General features: G+C 37.0%; 9 protein-coding genes across 9 annotated transcripts; 2 read left to right on the top strand and 7 right to left on the bottom strand.

Moving 5' to 3' along the window:
- Positions 1-674: 674 nt before the first annotated feature.
- On the bottom strand, positions 675-3,578 carry VCUG_02166 (uncharacterized protein; the record flags this gene model as incomplete). Its single annotated transcript, XM_008076988.1, has 1 exon — positions 675-3,578. One exon carries the CDS (start codon positions 3,576-3,578, stop codon positions 675-677), a length of 2,904 nt encoding a protein of 967 aa, XP_008075179.1.
- A 2,565-nt stretch (positions 3,579-6,143) lies between these two features.
- VCUG_02165 (CK1/CK1 protein kinase) lies at positions 6,144-7,343 on the top strand (the record flags this gene model as incomplete). The annotated part of the gene is made up of 1 exon (XM_008076987.1): positions 6,144-7,343. One exon carries the CDS (start codon positions 6,144-6,146, stop codon positions 7,218-7,220), a length of 1,077 nt encoding a protein of 358 aa, XP_008075178.1. The 3' UTR covers positions 7,221-7,343.
- VCUG_02164 (uncharacterized protein) lies at positions 7,336-8,085 on the bottom strand (the record flags this gene model as incomplete). The annotated part of the gene is made up of 1 exon (XM_008076986.1): positions 7,336-8,085. One exon carries the CDS (start codon positions 8,083-8,085, stop codon positions 7,354-7,356), a length of 732 nt encoding a protein of 243 aa, XP_008075177.1. The 3' UTR covers positions 7,336-7,353.
- A 2,564-nt stretch (positions 8,086-10,649) lies between these two features.
- On the top strand, positions 10,650-11,950 carry VCUG_02163 (tryptophan-tRNA ligase; the record flags this gene model as incomplete). Its single annotated transcript, XM_008076985.1, has 1 exon — positions 10,650-11,950. The coding sequence occupies one exon, from the start codon at positions 10,650-10,652 to the stop codon at positions 11,883-11,885; it is 1,236 nt and encodes a 411-aa protein (XP_008075176.1). The 3' UTR covers positions 11,886-11,950.
- Positions 11,951-12,445: 495 nt separating this feature from the next.
- On the bottom strand, positions 12,446-13,301 carry VCUG_02162 (uncharacterized protein; the record flags this gene model as incomplete). Its single annotated transcript, XM_008076984.1, has 1 exon — positions 12,446-13,301. The coding sequence occupies one exon, from the start codon at positions 13,299-13,301 to the stop codon at positions 12,459-12,461; it is 843 nt and encodes a 280-aa protein (XP_008075175.1). The 3' UTR covers positions 12,446-12,458.
- Positions 13,302-14,916: 1,615 nt separating this feature from the next.
- VCUG_02161 (uncharacterized protein) lies at positions 14,917-15,731 on the bottom strand (the record flags this gene model as incomplete). The annotated part of the gene is made up of 1 exon (XM_008076983.1): positions 14,917-15,731. The coding sequence occupies one exon, from the start codon at positions 15,729-15,731 to the stop codon at positions 14,931-14,933; it is 801 nt and encodes a 266-aa protein (XP_008075174.1). The 3' UTR covers positions 14,917-14,930.
- Positions 15,732-16,564: 833 nt separating this feature from the next.
- VCUG_02160 (uncharacterized protein) lies at positions 16,565-18,712 on the bottom strand. The gene has a single exon (XM_008076982.1). It carries the CDS (start codon positions 18,696-18,698, stop codon positions 16,572-16,574), a length of 2,127 nt encoding a protein of 708 aa, XP_008075173.1. The 5' UTR covers positions 18,699-18,712; the 3' UTR covers positions 16,565-16,571.
- A 430-nt stretch (positions 18,713-19,142) lies between these two features.
- Positions 19,143-19,886, bottom strand: VCUG_02159 (uncharacterized protein; the record flags this gene model as incomplete). Its single annotated transcript, XM_008076981.1, has 1 exon — positions 19,143-19,886. The coding sequence occupies one exon, from the start codon at positions 19,884-19,886 to the stop codon at positions 19,227-19,229; it is 660 nt and encodes a 219-aa protein (XP_008075172.1). The 3' UTR covers positions 19,143-19,226.
- A 733-nt stretch (positions 19,887-20,619) lies between these two features.
- Positions 20,620-21,693, bottom strand: VCUG_02158 (uncharacterized protein; the record flags this gene model as incomplete). The annotated part of the gene is made up of 1 exon (XM_008076980.1): positions 20,620-21,693. The coding sequence occupies one exon, from the start codon at positions 21,691-21,693 to the stop codon at positions 20,620-20,622; it is 1,074 nt and encodes a 357-aa protein (XP_008075171.1).
- Positions 21,694-22,586: the final 893 nt, after the last annotated feature.

The raw sequence follows: 22,586 nt of genomic DNA, 5'->3' as shown, positions 1-22,586 counted from the left end.
AAAAAAAAATTGGGTGATCTACCAAAAAACATAGAAAAGCATGAAAGTATTTTTGCGATAAATTTTTCACCTGTTGATTCTATGAAATAATAAAGCTACGGTCTACCCAACTAGTATTCAAACGTTCTCAGATATGTTACTGAATAACCGATTTGATAGTAATAAATCTCTCATTTGCTTGTATATCTTGGAGTTGAAATCACTAGCTTTGTAATGAATAAGATCAAAATGTGCCAGATTAATTTTAATAAGAGATTGAATAAAATGATTATCTAATCAAATCATAGTATAGCAGTATCCTGAAAGCTTTCTCCGTGAAGTAATCTATTCTATATGATGCCAGACACTAATGAAAGTTTTTTGAGAATAGAAGTGTATTAAATGCCTTGTTTGCTGTAATTTATTCGAGTGGTGGTTTCAAACTGCATCTACCATTCATGTTGTTGTAATTTTGTGAGTTTCTTCCAACAGAGCTCATTCTTTGATCCCACAAATATGATGCATAATCTATTTTTGCTTGCTGCAGTGTTTGCAACTTACCATGTTTTACGACTAGATGCGCCACAAATTGCCTTTTTATTTATATTCGCTATGATATTCGATCCTGGAAAGAGCAATTAACATAATATTAGCAAAAAAAATGGATATTTATGAGGATAGTACCAACTAATGTTTTATTCTATTTCATAATAACGCTCACAATCTGCATATTTTTCTCCCCAATCGCAATCAACACCCTTGTACAATTTTCTATCTACGATAGCATTGGTTAAAGGATCAATTTCTACTAACTTATCATTTGAAACAAAAGCAAGGTATTTAAGAGCTTTTAAATTAATGTATCCTGACAACAACCTAATAAAGCAATCAATTTTTGACTCCTCAGCAGATTTGTGGTTAAAATCAATTACAGGATTCTTAACTTCAATAAACAATTCATGCAGCTGCAGTTTGTCACTGCACGCTAGAGAATCAATTAAAAAATCAGAATCAAAATGTACACTAAGTATTTTGAGCGATGGCATTAGAGCACTTGCTACACGTAAGTATGGAAGAAAGTTAGACTGAATCATCAAAACGGTTAGATTGTTGAATGGTAGCGTATTTGGCTGAAATCTTATTCTGTTATAAAAGTTCCCAGCGTCATGGTAAGCAAATGGCTCAGAAATATCGAGCAGCCTAAGACTTCGGGGCAAGTGCGCAAAAAACTCACTTGTCAAAGTTCCTATACATATTTTAAGAATTTCCAAGTTTTTCATCTTAACCAGACATTGAATATCATCGTTCGTGATGGTAGTAGCCATAAATTTCAAACCTTTGAGTCCAACAGACATTTTTTTCGTAATGTTTTCGTTAAAAATTATGTTCATGTTGACATTCACGATAGCATTATAGCTAGAATTTGGATTGTACCTTTTTTTTGGAACGCATTTTCCCATAGTACGTAAAAAACCTCTAAAATGGCCTGTAAGCAGATAATCTGGTGGCGGATTTAGCGATATATTTTCAGCAGTGCCATGAAACATTCTGTTATATTCATTTTTAAATTGCAAATTTACGATTTCGTTGAAGTTACGCGACAGTAATGCTGCTATATCTATATTGTTGTGAGCGCCTTGAAACTCTAAAATGTCCACATTAATTGTCCCTATAAATGTTGTTCCAAAAACTTCACCGGCAGAATTTTTTATTTTCATTTTGTGAAGATGTTCAATTTTTGTCAGATCAATTGTGCCGTTGGTCTCATGAATCGATAGTACGGTGCACATCTCATTTATGGTTATGTATGAATGTTTTTCCATGGTTATTCCGTGCAAGTCAACAAAATTATAATTGTTTGACAGTTCTATAGATTTGTGCAAACGAATGTTATGCAGGAAAATATAGCTCGAAGCCACATCCTGAAGCATTGCAGTCCTTACCCACGTCTGTTCCTGAAAGTATATTTCCGCATTTATATATGGCGTCAAATCAATTAAACCTTCTGATTTTGAAATGTCCAAACACGTATTGGCGTTGCAAAATATAATTTTTGAGTCGGGTGATAGTTTAGCGTTATAGATAGACAGATTGTTAACATTTGCATCAACGTATATTACTCCGAATATTTCAGCGTTATCGATCGATAGCGTTCTTTGTTTTGTTGCACTCTGTTTGCGGTATTTGAAACCTGATCCACTTAATAATGCCATTATACCAAACCCAGCAACACCCGAACAATCAATTTTTCCCTCTGTTTTATTTATTAAAATATATTCGCACTCCTTATCAAATGAAAAAATCACATTTTCTTCGATTTTTGAGTTTAGAATTTCGATATTTTTTACATGGCCTAGAAAACTTATATTTTCGCTGAAAACAAATCGTTGGTACAATGCTTCCACGTTTTTGTCAGAAACATAGTTCAAAACATCATCACACTTATTTATGAAGGTGGCTTTTATGTTTTGAATGTTTTTCGGAACTGAATTGATAAATGGCACCGAACAGGAATAGAATTGTGCCGTGATCGAAGCTCTTATGTTTTTTAAAAGTGCCAAATCCAATAACATCTTGATGTTCTTAAACTCTAATATAACTCTATTGATTCTTGCAGAAGATAGAAATGCGCATCCAGTAATGAGAAGAAGCTTGTTCTTGAAAACTTCATTTGCGGGATACACAGTTGATTTTGCTGTCAAATCGATGTTATATATTCGTACATCTAACAGAAAACCATCCATACCGTCGTCAAAAATCAATCCCAACGTGTCCTTGTTGTTCTCGAGATACGTATAGTCCATGGATATGTATTTGAAAAGAAAACCCAGCATTAAACCATTAATATCGATTTCATAATAAATATTATCAAAAATTTCCTCATTTTCTGATGTTGTAGCGCATGCTCTGTCTGCATCGGTTACCTTAAACATAATGTATGAATTGACAACTTCTCTAAAGCTATGCGAATCTCCACTCTTGTCCAATATAGCTAGTGCCATATGTCTTTCCAGTTCATTATGATCGTCCTTACATGGATTTTCAAGCAAATGTTTGAATTGGCCAATCAAATGCCAATGCTCCTGGAGATGTGTACATATCGCATATGTTAACAATCCAACTTTATCTTTGAACGGAAACATATGCTTGAAAATCATATACATATCATCAATCGTCAATATAGGTATATGATCTTTGGACAGACACATGATCTTTAGGAATAGTTGTTTTGAGATTGGAATATTTATGGTTTCATATATCACCTTCCCGTCATCTTGAGCGATACTGGTGAATGATTTACATCTTATCTTTCTTGTACCGAAAATCTTGTTGACATAGTACGTCGTTTGACGTGTAAATGGCGGTTGGTTCTGATCCATTATGCTCTCCGAGTCTCTCTCTGTTGCAAGCATTTGTGCTTCGTTGAATTGCGAACTCTCTGTTTGATTTTCTCTGCATGCATTTATGAAGCTCACGAGTCCAGTGTTCTCCAATGTATCGAAAACCATATATTCTTCACAAGATGAGCTTCGATCAGTTTGAAAGCGCAGAATATATTTCACTGCTACATTAACGTAGCAGTAAAGATTGAACAACATTGATCAGAGATAATATCTCATACATCTTTTAAATGTATACTTTTAAGGTAAATTTATATATTCCCAAAATATACGATAATTTATTAAACTCACGATTTATACAGCTAAATGGTCATAAAAAAGCACTAACAAATCCCTTGAAAGCTGTACAACTAATTTCATGGTGTATGTTTCTATTACATATAATTATATTGCTTGAATAAAATATGAAATGGCTGTGTAAATATCCAAAAATACTATGTTTGAACATTTAATCGAGTATAAAATATATGTTTGTGATATTTAAAAGTTTAACACCAATTTGTATTAAGAATACTCTGAATTGGTGTTTCTAGCGAACCTGAAAAGAACCATCCATGTAGTTGTTTAGGATGTCCGTTTAAAAGTCACATCACAGCACATAAATAAGCACAAGCAACATATAACCAGTTTAATATCCAGTTGCTTGCAATTTATTGTCCGTTAACAATATTGAGTACATTCTTGAAATTAAATATTGATTTAATTACCAAAAAGTTATATTGGAGTTGGCAGCAAGAGTAGAAGTTTAAATAAAAACAAATCAGTTTAACACTGCATTATATCCGTAAAATGTATTGATATTTGCTGATTTCATGCGGTCTGTAGCATGCTTTAGCTTCGTACACTGCTGGTATATCTTGAGAAAAGTAAATTTACTACACAGCATTTAAGAAAAGAAATAGACCAGGTATGGTACAGAGACTATCAATAATCAGCAATACGCGAAGCTGAGTTCATTATTGACCGAAGGTTGGCAGGCATATCCGGTACCAACAAACAAGATAAATATACTCGTTTGAGTGCTGTTGAAAATATGTTGATAAAAATGTTTTTAATATATAACACTGAGCGAAATCTAGTGTGCCACTCTCCACCCATGAGTACACCTTAAGTATAATAGTTGGCTTGATTGACAAATAGATGGCAGAAATATCAAATAATCTTCTTTTTCCGGTTTTGATAATAAATTTGTGTGCGACAAATTGGTGAGTGAAAATGTTATTGTGTTAAATCATGTAAAAGTTGTGCGTCAAGGAGAAACAACCTAGTCTATAAGGATTTATAAACATATGAACTAATACGTTAATATTCAAAAGTTGTAAATCACGGGAACAATATTTTTTTGCTCTTTAATTCAAAACATGGTATTGCAGTAGCTTTGCTAAGGTTGACTGATATCCTCAGGGTACTTGTTGATGAGATTTCTATTAAAACTATTTTTAATGACCAGACCGTTGGTTCTTACGCTAATATTCTTTTCAAAGACTGTCTAAGCCTATGGTTTTGGATATCATATATAGCGAATGTGCCTTGTAAGTCTGATCGTATTTCTTCTGTTATTTTAATCTCTACTAGTTATTATTTAAGTCATTGATGGAGAGTGTAACAATATTGCACTGCAGTCCATTATATATAACTCTATGCCTGTTTAGAAATGGAATAAAGTTTGGTGCTTAGTGAGCAATTATCTTCCTTTAATATGTTATTATATGTTTTATCACTTATTTTAGAGCTTTTACAATTAGTTAAAGAATTAATTTACACTCAGTAATCATGTCTTATTTACAAAGAATAGTTGAGAACTTTTCAGAAGGAATTCATTTAATGGTAATGCTTAATTTTCTCTTTGTACAAAAATGTGGAATAAAAAATTTTTATTGTTTTAACGAACTGATCAATCAGCTTCCAAGTTGTCATTTATTTGTATTGATGATGATTTGCGATCGGAAAAATGTAATTGACATGACGAATTAAAGCAACCTATGTTTACACCTATGATCATTGAATCATCAAAACCACTGGATAGTTTAATTTCCCACCTCTTTAGGGGCACAAACTATCTTGCTGCGACTTCCACGGTGTTGATTGTGTTGTTTTGACGTATTTTACAGCAAAATTATACCTGATGGAACGCACAAGAAGCAAGGAATCGCACAAACGTGTTCGAACAACCATAAATAACCAACTTTTCAACGGGCATTATGCATTTCAAAGCGCAGCTACTATGTTTGTTAAATCGGTTTCTGAATTATTCATTACCTTATCATGATGCTAGAGGCACACAAAATGGTGCATTAAATTTGGGTGCGGTTCCGAATAAACCATAGATGGCAGCACCTGGACAATAAAAAATAATACGATCGAATCATCTATAACGTGAGAAGCGTGTTTATTTGCAGCAAAAAATTTTTTAATTACTGTATCTTGTACCTCTTTATTTCATATCCGCACTAGTACATTTTGTGATAGATCTCAGACAATCTCGAAATGATTTGTTGACGAGAGCTCTTTAATGATCTAATTGCCTTCCAAACAGATAAATTAAAATATCGAATTGAATCAAAATACCGCGACATGGCACACTGACCGCTTCAATACAAGTACCTGTGCGAATTAGACTCCTACGCAATTTAATAGCCATGAAAGTGATTTGAATAGCCATTTATCATATAAGTGTTTTATATCATTTCATTTCTTGGCCAAAACAAATGGTTTTGCATCGCACAGTATATATAAAATGTTTCTCGTGCAGAAAATTTCCAAATGATCGTACCAAATAACAATTTGCTTGCACAACCAGTGGACAATAAAATTAAATACCAAAAACGCACCAAAACACACCCCAACAAAATTAAGAAAAGCCTAATGATAGAAGGTGACATAATAGGAAACTATAAAATTACCAAAAAGCTGGGTCAGGGATCCTTTGGAATCGTATATGAGGTCGAAGACAGTAGTGGAACTAGATATGCCTTGAAATTGGAGAGTGTGCCTGTTAAAACTACGAGTCAATTAAAAAACGAGTACCGAATATACACTGATCTCAAGGGATGTAAAGGCATTGCACTGGTGCACTATTTTGGCAAATATGACAATTACTATTATTTGGTAATGGACAGACTAGGACCAAGTCTTCAAGATCTCTACGAGAGGAGGAAAAAAAATTTTTCGGTAAAGACGATTTGTATGATCGCCATCACGGTCTTGGAGTCTCTGGAGGATATTCATGGGCGGTGCAGGATATTTCGTGACATAAAACCTGAAAATATACTCATAGGACATGACAATCCCGATGAGCTATTCCTTATTGATCTGGGTATGGCGAAATACTATATGAATCCGAACAGCAGGGAGCATATACCCTTTATAAACAACAAAAAATTGACCGGAACTGCCCGTTATGCTTCACTGAATACACATATGGGGTATGAGCAGAGCCGGAGAGACGATCTGGAAAGCTTGGGTTATACACTTATTTATTTTTTGAGAGGAAATTTGCCTTGGATGGGCGTACGTGCTGCCACAGGCAGGGAAAAGCACACGATTATAGGTGAGAAGAAGAAGAACACGTCTCTGAGCGTATTATGCAGTGACCTGCCTGCAAAAACTTACCTTGTAAAATATTTGGAATACGTACGCAACCTCAATTTTGTAGAAAAGCCCAGCTACAAGTATTTAATTGGCCTGTTCAAAAGCGCTTTGAGTGCAAATGATCTGTCAAACGATAAAAACTACGATTGGGTAACACAGGAATATAAACAGCGCAAAAAGAAGAGGTCAAAAAACGGTTGGTGGCATAAGTTTAAAGACTTTATCAACGTATGCAAAAGCGAACAGTAGCAGACAGCCATAAATAGCGCAATGGTTACCAAATGACTGATGATGTATATATGAGAACCTTAGATAATTCAAAACCAAAATTTCTTTTGCAAGGAATGAGAGTATAAAATAAAAATATTGAACTAGTTTTTTATTACTGTAGACCATCTTTTTTATCATTCATCATGTTGCCGAACATTTCTTTCATTTTATTGATCTCTTCAGGAGATTTATTCTTCAAGAGCTCCTTCGCGTAGTCCATCAGCTTCTGATTCTTGAAAAGGCTCTCAAGGTCCGTGTTTCCATCTTTACCCTCCATGTTTGGGCCCCTATTGCTGTGCACTCTTTTCTGCAAATCAGATACCATTTTTTGGTATTCCTTGTTTGAACTGTCAAATTCAAGCGCTTTTTCGTAATAATGAACACTTTTTGCTGAATCGATGTAGTAGTAAAAAGAGCCGAGACGCGAATATGCCTTAGCATAGGTAGGATCGAGCTCTACGGCTTTCTCCGCATCCGCTATTCCTTCTTCGCTTCTGTTCAGTTTGGCATAGCATGCAGACCTATTACTGTACAGGACCTTATCCTGCGGATCCTTCTCTATAGCCTCTGTGTACTTGCCCAGCGCTCCCTCATAATCGCCCTTTTTGAAGAGCTCCGTTCCCTCCCTTCGCAAACATTCTGCCATCTCCATGTTTCTAATCTCCTCTTCAGCACTAATTGCACCCTTTTCTGCCGCGACCTCCTCCACTTTGACCGTTTTTGTTTCCGCAAGATTTCTCGCAATTGCTTGTTTTAGTATTTTTGCTATTTGCTCATATTCCTCTGTCGTAAGAGAGCTCCCCCTGTAATTCATCAGGCCGCTCAGATAATTTTCTAATGACATGGGGTGTGGATTAACGAATAATTTTAAGAATATTTTTAGCGGTGATCAAAATGATAGGAAACAACAAATCGCTGTCATCGATATTGGTCGAAATATAGTGTTTTCAGCACTATTCTTAAATATTCGATAATATCACGCTCATTTGCAACTGAGTTTATCACAAGCAAGGTTATTCCATCATCACTTTTTTGTTCCAATCAAACCAATAAAATTTAGCTCAAGCAGGAGTAGTTCGTGCATTATGAAGTGATAATTGAGCTGAACGTCAGTAAATAACTCAGGTCATTTCAAACTATCGTAATAGGTCTCTAAACTATATTTACTTATTGCACAGCATTCATTTAGAATTATTTTGTCAGCACAGCTTCGCTGAGAATGAGAAAACAACGTAATATATGAAGAAGACATGGCCAAAAGATACTTATGTTTTACTGACCATTTTTGACAATTGATGTTCCATACCACTAAGGCTACTTGACCAGTGATTAATTGCTGGTTAAAATATAAATTTTAGAAAATGATAAATAGCGTGCTATGAATTTAAATAAGCTGAATAGATACTATCGGAGTGATATTTGATGAGGATTTTTTAATTTCATAGTGTTGAATCAAATATCTTCCGATATTTTGTACTACTACGTCTATAACGAGAACCTATCTATTACATCATGGTTTACCGTCCAAGTTTAAATAAATAATTTACTAACTTGCTTTGGGCTTGTCGGCGAATAAAATGCTTCGGTTTAACATAGTTGATTTATCCAGAATGCATTTCTTGATGATAGCAAGCTTTGTAAACATAATTCCATGAATCGATGGAAAATATGATGTATAAGGCAATTTCATGTATGATATATATTGGTAGTATGAATTAGCATCATTGCCAATACAGAAGAACCGGTAAACTAGATGTATAGATCTTGCTGCTGATTCTGTAGACAGACACATTGATCGATTCTATACACAAAGCCTAGGAAAAGATGCGCAAAAACTATCAACATGCGTAAAAACCACAAGTATTTGCTTTAATGTATTAAAATTGAAATGCTAGAATCTAACCATTCTTATGACCAGTAGTAGATACCTATACATGTTTGCTTGCTCTTCATACGTGGTCTGCAAATGCCCACACGAATATCCGCTGCTGAGCACTTTGCTCAAATATTTATTCATATGAAAAAGGGACAGCACTTCTGCAACAATCTGTTTACAGAAAAATTCTCTCAACAATTGGTGAGAACCACAGTTATATAGCGTAAAATTGAATATTTAAACAAAAATATAGCACGTAAAATGCTTATAACACTACGTACATCATTATTATATGACAGATGTAACAGAGTAGCTATTAAAGGTTCTCCTGACTTTCTGTCAAGGGGTAGGTCAAAAAAATATTTTTATTACCCGCCACGAGCTCTAAGATTTTTCAATTTGATCGCTAATTTTCGTACCTTTTGTCTGCTGTTTTGAAAAACTTATACGTGTCGCTCATGCGATCGGAATGTGTGCACAAAATTATTTGTTCGTACTTTAATAGCTCAAGCTTGTTCTAAAGGATACTTTCAATCATATAGATATGACTGCGTAAAAATATTTCTGATAAAATACTCGTTATTGCGTTATTAAACAATTTTTCTCTCAGCGATTCATCTTTCAAAGATATGCGATCGAAGTAACAGGATGAACACAACGATTCTACGACTCATCATAACAAATGTAATATAAAGTACTTAGTTAACTCGCTATTTTGTTTGTGTATTAGGTTCGCATTCCTTGTTTACCCATTTATTGTAGCGATATAATTTGCGAATTGCTGAGAAATTTTCGTTCCTGGTGCAAAAAAACTTGTGGAATACTAAAGCAGCACTTTTACCAAGTGGTGTAGAATCATATTTTTTGGTAGTGTCACGTGTTCCATAGTATTTTTGGAGTTTAGAAATGAAAAAAATGTGTGAATATAATTTTTTGCACACAAAATTACCGGTAAACCAATTGTTATTTACTATTTAGAGAATTATTTGCTTCCTAAATCATACAAATTTTTTTAAAGGAATACACACCAAAAAGGTTTACAAACGTAAATGCTTCCTTGTAACACTCATCAGTGGATTACAGAACATTCTTTGGCAGAAAAATTCTAGAACAGCTTTTCGTTTGTTGCGGTTTCGATCCTAAAAGAGGTCACAGGCAAGAATTTCCACAAAGGCAATATTTCCTGAATCAACATAATTATGAATAACGCTCTGAAAAGATTAAACATATGTTCATTCCATTATTGATGAGTGATCTATTTATTTATGATGAATGTCAAGCAGAAATTGAGGAGAGTAGAGCTATTGTTGTGTATGCCTGCCATTTGAGCAGTTGGATTGGTGCTAACAATCTGTAAATTTTTTATAGTTCATTTTCAAACACCAAATCATCTAAAAAATATAAATCAGTGCATTGTCCGCAAAAATAATCCTAAATAAATTTACAAGAGCGCCGTCAACATCTCCTCATCGCTGTTTATCGTTTTACCGGCAACAAACCGTTGAATATTTGAGCCGTTATTTTTCACCCCTATGAAAGAAATATTGACGCCATGGGACGTTGCACCGGTAAAATTGGATTACACTAAAATCACGGAACAATTTGGATGTGAACTAATAAGCGACGCTTTAATCGAAAAAATGGAAAAACTGACCGGAAAGAAGGTAAGCCATCTTATCAAACGCCGTATTGTATTTGCGCATCGTGATCTCGGCAAGATATTTGATGATTACGAACGAGGAAAGGGCTTCTATCTGTACACCGGGCGGGGACCCTCTACGAAGTCGATGCATATAGGCCATGTTATTCCCTTCATGTTGTGTAAATACTTGCAGGATATTTTTGATGTTCCCCTTGTCATACAAATCACAGATGATGAGAAGTATTTATTCAAAAATTTACAGATCACAGAAAGTGTCGAGTTTGCCAAGAGTAACATAAAAGACATCATAGCATTTGGGTTTAATCCAGAAAAGACGTTTATATTCAGCAATGTGAGTATATATGATGGCAGAGAAGACGTTTCAGATGCATCAAATGGAGTTAACCAGAATGATACATGCACAAGTTGCGGGTCCGTTGGGAACTCGAGCAAGAAGAAAAATCCGTATAACGGCTTTTTCAAGAAGGAGCTTGTGCTGGCGAAAAGTATCACGCTCCATGAAGGCTCTAAAATATTTGGGTTCGATGCCAATACGAGTATCGGACAGATATCTTTCCCTGTCAGACAGCTACTTCCTTGTTTTTATTCCGTATTTACATTTCTGAACAAAAGTAATTGCTTGGTACCTGCGGCAATAGATCAGGACCCATACTTTAGATTGGCGCGTGACAAGTCAAAAATATTTGAGTGTTCTAAACCCAGCACGGTGTATTCACAGTTTCTGCCCTCACTCAGTAATCTTGGAAAAATGAGCAGTTCAAGAGACAAAACGATCTTTTTGGATGATTCTGATGAGGATATTAAGAAGAAAATCCGCACATATGCACATTCCGGTGGACGCAAAACCTTGCAGGAACATCGAGCGTTAGGTGGTGACTTGGAGAATGACGTATCCTACCAGTATTTGCGCTTTTTCATGGAAGACGAGGACAAGCTGCAATCAGTGGCCGATAGGTACAAAAAGGGAGAAATGACATCAACGGAAATGAAGGATCTGTGCATTGAGGAGCTACAGAGGTTTATTCGGACGTACAAGAAGATGAGAGACAGAGTAAGTGACGATGATATGGAAAAATTCATGGGATGCGATAAAAATTTTTATTGAACATCGGCTGCGCCATTTATTTTCGTAAAACGGAACAAAATTTGGTTGCTTATTAAACAATTTCTTATCTTTAATGTGTTTTTTCATTTGTTTTCAGTTCCTCATTTCCATACAGAACCGGTTTTCTGCAGATGAGATACGATTCTCAACGCTAGATTCTCACAAATTGGGTTTAAAACTCTTCGTAAATCAAATGTTTATCCTGCAGAAAGCTACGAACCACCACATAGCGATTGGTATGGTGCAATTACCGATCACCAAGGCGATAATAGGTTCAGTATTCGAAAGCTGTTAATACATCTCTCCAAACACGTAAGAAGATATGATTCGCAGTCATAGATCATTTTTATATCTCTCTTAAGGAGTTTGTGGTGATAAAATGATGAAATCGATCAACAATTTGAAACAAAAGATAAAAACAAGCAGATGTAACATCAAGTACTCATATAATTCTATAAACAGGCACAATTTTGCTGGTAATTTGATAAAGAACAGCAAAATGCTACACAATATCGCTATGCTATCGCGTTCATGGCGTGGTAAACCGGCACATTCTAATTTTTGTCATTTTAATTACGACGCAACAATTCCTGGAAGGCTTTCTCGGCTCTCACTATTCGTGGTGACCTTTGTTATGGTCTTGCTCTTTTTCTTCTGGTATTCCTTCTTGAAGAACATCTTGAACAGTATGAAGAGGAACATCACATACCCGACATTGAAAATGATTGTAATTATTTCGAGCACTCTTTTCTTGAGATCGCTCGAGAACCGCTGTCCTCCTATGAAGTGCATGGCTATCAGAACGTAACCAAGTATGAATTGGGTCATTTGCATCGTTGTGATTATTTTTTTGAATCTAATACGAATTCTGAACACTGAGATGAGGTAATACAGGTACATAACAGAGTGCACAAACGAGTTCAGCACGACAAATATCCAAGCCATGTGCGACTCTGCCTTGCAGAACAAATAGGTTGCAAATATAGCACCTGCATGGTGGTAACACTGCAGAAACGTTGCTCGTTTCTTGTTCAAGTGAAGGATCACGGTGTCCATTATCTCGTAAATCTTGGAGAGGTAGAACACCCAGGACCAGTAGTGCACATGGTTGAAGATGTACTTGTCCTCGTCTGCACAGAACATTTTGAAGGAAACGCTACGAAAACGGTTGAAGATGAAGGGCGCGTTTTGTTTAAACACGTACATGGAAAATGCTGCCAAAACGATGTTGTGAACGATCATCAGAAGGCTGACAAAGGAGAGCAGCGACCTCTCTGTGGCCACGGCTCCCCTGAGCCTGTTGTTCTGGTGCCTAACATAGACCAGATAGAGTATGGTGGCAATGAAAGGCGTGCGCCAGTCCATGGAAATTTCGTATAGGCATTCCTGAATACTCAAGTTCATCAATGTTTTCATTTAAGGGAAAAAAAATTCTTTTATTTTTTGTTTTGAAATTTGTGACAAATTAAACAAGAAAGTCTTCCACAGGAAATGGCACATTGATCATTCAAAGGTTCAGGAATGATTTGTTGCTGTCAATCGCTTTAATTGGCAATTTTTTGTGGTTACCAACACGGTGATCAAAAGTTTTGAGTGCCGGTCCCTTACCAACAAAACAGAGCCAGAAATTGTAACGCAGATGAAACAGAAATCATACGTTGCCAATTTTTTAGTGGTTTACGCCATAAAATCAAAACTGTTTAACGCACAAATAAAGAAAATGCAGTCATACCAAGTGATAGTATGCCTGTTTCTTCTATTTTATTAGAGAATTACATGCTATTATTTCATTGGAATTGCGTGAGAGCAACACTGTGATCTCCCTGTTCTCCACGTTGGTCAACATCTCAAACGGATAGACAGACAAGCAAGAGAAAGCTGCATTTACACTGATTTTACCATCCATTATCATCATCATACCTAATTCGGATTGATAGAGTTTGTGTTCTATTGATAAATGCGTTATTTATCAGTAACATTTGTTTTACGCTGTAACAGTCTTTGTTTCAGTATCCACAAAAATTGATGAGCAAGTATCGTGTGGCAGCATTTCCGATACGCTCGTACCTTAAATACTTCTGAATGAACTTCTTTCCTGGATCATACCGAGTTTTTAGCTATATTATACTGATTTTACGTGATATACTTCGTGTGCTATAAAAAGGAATATGTTTAACAGGATATCAATATCTAGCATGGTCCATAAATGGTGTGTTTTTCTATCCATAACCGATAAAAAGTGCTTAATTTGCTGGTTGCAACGGTATGCTTGTTTGGTTAGAAATATGAGTGGAATAATTCAAAAATATGGCAAACCAAAAAGCGTTTTTTTGTATGAGGAAATAAATTGTTAATAAAAATAGGACAATTAAACTGATCAGTTCATTCTTAACAGAATTAATTAAACCAAAGGAATCTGAACGCTTCGAAAATGATATGCAAATTGCGTAAAGTTTATGATAAAATTAAATGTTGATCAAGTTTTAGACCTTCAAATCACACATGCACAAGCTTGTAATAAAAGGTGGTTAAACGAAATACAACCGGTTTGACACGGCAGGTGGTCAACAAATGGTGGATTCGATAGTTTTAAAGTATAACGATGTTTTGAGCTGTGTCACCTTGTCCTCAGATCATCAAGTGTTTAATGCATCAAATTTTTAGGTGTGGTATAAAGAGCTGATAAAACTATTTTTTGTAGAATAGCTGCGCTATTTGATTGATAACGCATATTGGAGTACAACTGAAAGTATGGCTGTGATCTGTGGTAGTGTAGAGCGCAATTCGAGCAATAAATAAATTAATTGCTCTTACTTTCACCAACGGTCATGGCTAGAAAGACGTGCTTTACTCAGTGTAGATGTGCAGCACTCCCTCCAAATCAACAAGCGTTTCTGTTCGTGAGCTCAGTAGTGTAAAGACGTATTTGATAGAGGTGATGCCAAGTTCTCACTGAAATGCATCGAAATGTAAAAAACATGTAAACATACGTTACTTAGCGTTACAAGAGCAGTGAAGCGGGCATTCCATGTTTAAGCTAATTTATCATCTTTTTTTATTTTTTTTACCCGACCCACTCGTCTTTCTACGTTTATCGTTGCGTAAGTTGTCCTTTTCATCATTCGCCTCATCATCTAACTTATTCTTCCTTCGTTTTCCCCTGCTAAACACTTCCTTACTGACTTTCTCAAACTTGGTAGTTTTCATAATCATGTTCAACACCAGGTAGTACTTCGTGTTCTTTCCCTCGCCATCAATCACCACGCCACCGACAAAGCCTACTCTCCGGCTTACTTTCATCAGCAGATCTACCTGCCACTTCCCTTCGTAGTAGAACTGCAGGCAAGCGCTTGCTTCCCGCTTTAGGGCCGCATACATGGAGGAAAAGAAGGTGTACAGCCTCTTCTCTATTTTTTCTGTGTTAGATGCGTAGAACAACCATTGTATGCAGCTCACGCTGATTATCCCATCGAATGATGCCGGCTGAAACGGCAATGAATCCCCTATGTCCAGTTGAACAAGCTCAGCACCAAGATCCTTGTTTTTGCACGTTACTAACATATTTCTATTGATATCCAAGCCTATTACAAACATCTCCATGCTTCTGTTAGGCACGTTCTCAGCCTCTTCGTTGCAACCTTTCTCATATTCTTTTAAAGCTCCTATGCTGTGGCCCGTACCACATCCGATATCTAGAATGACACCAGATGCACAGTTGATCAGCTCATAGCACTTCGCCGTCATTTTGCGCTGTATATGTACTACTCGTTTGTTTCTGTCGTATTTCTCTACTTCCTCGTCTGTATAGAACTGTGTGGGCAGATTCTTCAGTTCGGGTCTTGCCATAGGGACAACGGTTTAATTTGTGGTATTTTTTATCCCCGTCATGGGAAAGAAAAGTAGCAGAGAAGAGAGCGAGTACAAATATTTTTGCAGTGTTGTGGATGATTTGAGCGATTTTATCGATGAGGAGGAGGTTTATGTAGGTTAAAACATTTTATTATATTCCATCTTGGCTGTATTTCCCGCATGTACACACATTAACCCAATACTGTGTTTGACGGTATGTGAATTTGGTGCGCTGTGCCTGTAACACGCTACCTGGCCATCAATCAGTGCACATGTGCGCTTTTACGTTGTGCGTAGTGCTTACCGGTGGTAAATTGCATGCTTTTGCGTGCACTTTGTGAACGTAGATATTCTGATCACAGGTATAAGAAATCGTGCCACGATCAAATTACAGTGCTAGCGATTCTTTTTAACCATTATCTAACGGCAGAACATGCCATTTGTAATCGGCAACACGTACTTGCAGGATCAAATACAGGAACACCACGGTGTTGCGATAAAAGAGAATATTTGGTGATAAAATTCCTTAGAATAGCGCAAAAATGCCTTTAATCCGTGAAAATGTGAGTACCTGGTAAAGTATTGCCTCTAAGTTGTTGAAGGCTGATTAGCCTCAAACAGAGCAACAATACACGTGTACACCAAAGTTACAGTTGATTGGCTGCAAGCAGCATGCAAAAGATGATTTACGGCTGGAATCGCCAAAAACCCTTTTATATAAAGCTTTACAGCGATAAAAGATGTTAAAAGCACTCATGAGGGAGTAAAAGTAAAATAAATGCGAGCAACAACCCGAATAAAAGTCCCTAAAAATCAACATTAAACCAAATCCCTGTTTTATTTACCACATTTATTCTTCTGTTCAAAATCATGTAAATCTTTTAATAACACATTGACATCCTTCCTTTTCATCGCTCTCATAACCAGATCCATATCTTCTGTTCGCCTGTCCCAATCAAACACCATCTCCTTGAACTCCTCAATGGGCGCATCGATAAAGATCTTTTTGCGCAGCAGTTGTTTAGAATCAGCCATATCCAGGGCAATAAACGTTACTGAACACAGCGAATTCTTTGGGATGAAATCCAGGCGATGACAAACCGAAAAATCGCAAATATCAAATGTTTGAGGAAAGGGAGGTGCTGAGTCCAGCTGCTCCACAGTTTCTAATTTCGTGCTAAGAAAACGTATACGTGAATTAACGTGTCCCTGCCACATTTTATGTAAACTTGCCTCTTTGGCGCTCTCATCATCCCTAACACCTGCAACATTGGTGTTGCTGGTTTGCATACCACTTTTTTGCTCCTTTTCGTTCACAAATCTTCTGCTTGCACCATCTTTTGTATTCGCACCGCAGATAGCATCGCCAGCCCTCTTCCTCTTCAAAAGAATGAACACAGCCAGAAAACTCTTGTACCTCTGGAAAAAATCGGTGCTCCTAAAAAATTCCTTCCATTCCTTTCCCTCGGCCAATAGCCTGTGTCCCCTCTCCAGTTCCTCCTTGTATCTCTTCATGGTTGAATTGATGATGTTGTGCGTTGAGCACATGGAAGGATATGATGGCGTAATGACCGGCATTTTGTGGAACTTATCGCTTGGATGTATCTTGGGATCCCATACTTTCAGATTGTAGTTCAAATTTTCGATCTTTTTCAGCATCACCGGTGTGGGCCATTTCCACTCCTTGTACAGTTCGAAGTATTTGCAGATCATCGTGTATTCACACATGTTCGGAAAGAGCTGGCAGATCCGCGCTACCGATATTGCATACGCAACACCACCAAAGTATCCGTACAGATGACCGGTCAGTCCTCGTCTTTTCGCCCAGTATTTGATGCATCGCAGAGCGCCATGGAATACCTTTTTGTTCGGAACGAGCGATAATATCTCATCGGTCACTCGGTTACCGTTCAGCGAGAGAACACTCTTTTCGTCCAAATTCTTGAGCAGGGACGAATCCAGAAGGTTGAGCGAGCTATCGATCTTGAAGACGTTAAGACGAGCGAACACCAAGTCAATTTTTATTTCTATCATCTCTTTATTTAAACCTGTGCTGGTACCGTGTGTAATCGTAGCTCTGTTCTCTTGCTGTGTATCTAGCTGCTCATCAGCTATGCTGTTCAGTTCTTTCCTAGTCTTGCTTTCTCTATTATGTGCAGACTCGTCTTCCTTGTCAGTTTTCTCGTTGTGCTTCGATCGTTCTGATGTTTTCGCTTGCTGCTCGCCAAAAACATCCTTCAGCACTCCGTTGTTTGCAGGCACCACCCGCAAACCTACGGTGTGCTCACTGCTGTGCGTCTGGCTTGACACTTCATCGCCGCCATCTTCTTTTTTCTCGCTACTCCCCGGATGTACATCCACAATCCGTTCATTATTCGTACGCAGCCTCTTGTAGCCCTGAAGTTCATCACATGAGTGCGGAGACCCGATTTTATCAACAGCAGTGTTCGAAATATCCATTTTATTACCATCACCGCTCATAGCACCGCATCCTTCGCACTCATCAATCCTATGCTCCCTGTACACCAGCTGCATAAGCGGCACGTACGCGTCTTCAACCTTCTCAACCTCTGCGAACACGTCACTCAGCATGCTGTAAAACTCTTCAAAAAACTCTTTTCTGTCCACATACACGGGCGCAACACAAAGCGTATCAATATCAGATCCTCGTGCGTGCACACCGAGCCTGTAACTGCCGAAGGTGTAGATACGGCCGCTCGCTGCCTTGATATCGCTGTCAGTGAGCCCCTTTTTCGTCCCGATCGCCTTTATAAAGTTATCAAACATATAGCTCAGCCTGCCCAACACTCTTTCTCGTGTTATTGCTTCCTCGTTCGTTTCGTATATTTTTGAGGAAAGCAAAAATGCTTGAAGAGAGGATGAGCGGGCGATGTCATCCTCTGGTGACTCCTTGACGGATAGCGGACCGGTTATACCGTATTTCTTTGAATGCGGGAGATGCATCTCGTCTGTCGTTGTGGTGAGGGGTACGGGTGTTTTTTGTTTATTTTATTGGTTTGAAACAGAACGTGTGGCAAAATGTGATTGACAAGGAAGAAAAAACGAGCTGATGATCAGAACAAGGAAAATACTTCCATTCATTTGTTATTGATGAGCCATGTTTAATACCGAATTAAAGATATTGCGTGCTATATGTTAAAAAATGATCATAGTTCTACCAAAAGTAGGTTCATTTATAATTAACTGCGCTATTTTCGTTTAGAACATGAAACAAAGCGTAATTGCCTATTAAATAATGTTTCACTCCTTTAATATGTCATGTTTAGGTCTTTTCACTTGTTTTGAATCTTTTGGTGGGATTGTTTGATTAACCATTGGCAAGCAATCACGTAATTTTGGTATTATTTGTAAAGGACTGTTGAGTAGTTTTCGAAGAAAAGAATTGAACTGCAATATTTAGCTTTATCGTATGTAGAAATGTGAAATAAAAATATTAAATTCTTTCAAACTGACTCATCATCTTTTGAGCTATCATTTCACATGAAAAACTCTGCACATGTAAAATATCCGATTTCTCGTAGATGAATACCTCCATGAACCCGTCAAGAAAGCACGGACAGTTCGTTTCGTACACAAAACCACGATAATAATCATTGCCATCGAACAGCTGAGAGTCGCACAGACCCAGATAAATTCATCGCAAAACCATACCTGCACCTTTTCAATGGTGATGAGCATCATCACAGCATTCAAATACTTCGCAAAATTTTCTAAAAGATTCAATTTCGATGCCTCTTTGCTGCATTGGTATATCAACGGGATCAGGATTTTCATAGCACTTTCCTCATCACCATACTCAGCTAGGTCTTTCAAGCAATCGTAGACCCGCTGATAGGAAAGATCACACTCGTCAAGTATCCTCTTCATGAGAACGAGCAGGCCTGCCTCCTGCACGAAACTGCTCTGGGACACAACATCGGGGTTGAGCAAGACCATAGACAGGTATGAGAGTATTTTTTGTTTGAAATCTAGCGAGTAGCTGGATTTATAATTATCAATTAAATAAAAAGCGAAGACGCCCTTCTCTTCCGTCCAACCATCCATCTTTTCTATGAACAGATCTTCGACCACATTTTCAGGAATTATCTTTTCTTTAATGTTGAAAAATTTGAAAACCTCTCGTTTGATCATGTGAGGTAAAAAAGTTGTGTGAAATAAAATCAGCAGTGCTTTATAACTAAGACATGGTTATCATGTCTTTTTTTGTGACATAGCTTCATTCAATACATGTGAATTGACCAGCAGCATGCATATGAAACGGATCATAGCATGTGTTACATTCGTTTATATACTTGGCATGGAGGGGAGTAAAGCGAGGATGCTTGACTATGCAACACACTTTATTATCTTTGCACAGTAAATTCGTTCTATAATTACTCGAAATGCGTGAGTGCCATCGTAATTTCGGTTAAATTCATATTTTGCAGTTTTTCGACTAAAGGTTTGTTTGCTCAGTTCAACAAGCATTGTAATTTGTTTAAACAGTGTTTTTGTTGATGATGTGGAAGTTAGAAAGTGTATAAAATTGTTCTTTGCTACATATCATTTATTTATCTTTTCTCACCACATTCACAGAGGACATTGTACACCATCCTGTACTACGCCTTCATACACACCCTCACAATAACAGAAAGATATGTTGCAACCACAGCACCGATTCTAACTCGCAAACTATGACTCGAGGTGCCCAACTTACTGAACCTATTAAAAACGGTAAACATACGTGAATCTACGTAAACGCTAATAACCTTACTTCAAAAAACTATGCTTACCTCAAAACGCCTACTCCTCGCCGAACAACGAATATGTCACAATAAGACCAATACAAAGAAAACGCAGCAATAATGAACTTAAATGACCATCTTTACTTATTTGATCGTCTGGTGTAGTAAACGGCAGCAAGAGCCACTGCAGCAAGCACAACAACAACCAATGTAGCAATCAACACCCATACTCTGTTCCTAGCAAACCAGCCTTTCGCTTCGTCCTTAATTGTCGCCTTTTCACCTTTTGGTTCTTCACCTGTTGTTTTTTCACCTGTTGTTTCTTTACCTTTTAGTTCTTCACTTATTGTTTCTTTACCTGGCTCTGCGGCACTCTGAGATTTAGAACCGGCTACAGGATCAGCGGGATTCATTTCTGTGGGTTTCTCCGGTTCTACTTCGATTCCAAGAGCCTTGAAAAACTCTTTTGTGGTAAAACTTTCTTTTTCCTGAACTAGTTTGTAGAGCTCACTCTTAGCATCCTCAGGAAAAGCTTTTTTGCAAAGCGACTTCACCGAATTAATCATTTGAGTAGAACGTGTGCTGATCTCTGTAAATGTGTCCTTCGAAATCGAAGCTAATTTCTCATCTTCAAACACCCCGAGAAGTTTACCAAAGCTTGATTCAACCTTTTCGATTGATTCAAATGTAATGATTTTGATTTCTTCATTCAAACCTGCTCCACATTTTCTCAACGGAATGAGAAAGAGATTTGTGAACCCTATAAGCTGTCTTAAAGACTCACAAGTACCCTTCTGACTGATACTAAACTCCGAAGCATCCGAATTTAGAGACTTGTACAAAAGCCCATCACACGACTTTACCGAATAACAATCCACTATGTCCTTGACCACGTTTTCGGGCGACATACCATCTAAATTCTCCATGATTTTCTTCTTAATATCCTCTTTGTCTTCCTCGGCAAGGTTTACAACCGTATGCTTATCAAAGACTGCATTTATACTCTCAATTGATTTTGTTACTTCAGAAACAATGTCTCCTAAGCATTCGCATACCTCCTCAGCTGCTTCACTTATTTCTTTTTCTTTGTCATTCAGATTTTTTATTATCGTTTCATCCTTCCTCACAAACTTAATAGGGTCATCTTTGCTGCAGTGCACCCCAGGAACAGAAAGTCCAAAGAACAAAAGCGCAATACCAAGAACTAAATGCATGCCCTCTCTGTTTTTCTTCTATTTATATTTTTTTCGTTATCATTTAGATATGAAGACACTCCTTTCAACAGATAAATGAAAGGAGAACAAATTTTCTTGCAAACGAGGTTGTTTAAAAACATCAAGACGGTGCGTTTACATACGATAAATTAGCTTGGAACAATTCAATGAAAGAAACTGTCTTGAGTTTCATTTGCGAGGTGATGTACTAACAGCTGCACTGCATGCAACAGGTACGATCATACGAATGCGTTCTTTATCTTTTATTTGAAGTTGATGCTAAATTTATTTGCTGCTTCAATGCATTAATTACTTCTTTTTATTGCTTTTGGTGCTAATCTGCACGAAAAGCCTTTTTACTACCAAAAAGAGAAATTACAAGATCTAAGTAATTAAATGTTCACAAATGTTGATTTATCAAAATTATATATTTTGTCTTTATAAAAACACTTCAATGATTTCAAGAGAAAAAACTACTTTACCAATCTATCTAAATGAATACGAATAGAAAGCACTCCATGAAGAGCAACATTTTTAACAACCAATAAGATGCATGTGCTGTGCTCATTCTTGATATAAAAACATGATCAATCAATTTAAAAGATGACATTACTTTACGTCAATAAATTAGAATAGGATATGTGACCAATCGATAGTAACGAAATACCGGTAGAACAAAATATCTGGTCCGAATTGATCGTTTCATCTTGTAATTACGTCATACTTGTATAAAACCATCTGTTACGTTTTTTTACCGTATTCTCTTATTTAACATGTTACTGTGCTGTTCTCCTTCTGTTCATTCATAATTCTTGAAATGACAGAAAAGTACTAAAAAGCAAAATGCTATTCGATACACTGAAAGATATGTGAAGTGGTTGACTGCATACTTC

Source organism: Vavraia culicis (assembly GCF_000192795.1).
Source record: "Vavraia culicis subsp. floridensis unplaced genomic scaffold supercont1.46, whole genome shotgun sequence".
Lineage (NCBI taxonomy): Eukaryota > Fungi > Microsporidia > Pleistophoridae > Vavraia > Vavraia culicis.
Note: the sequence above shows the minus strand (reverse complement) of the source record. Positions and strands in the feature narration are given on the sequence as shown.

Coding starts and splice junctions, on each gene's coding strand:
- VCUG_02160 (XM_008076982.1), bottom strand. CDS start 18,698: ATGCATCTCCCGCATTCAAAGAAATACGGTATAACCGGTCCGCTATCC.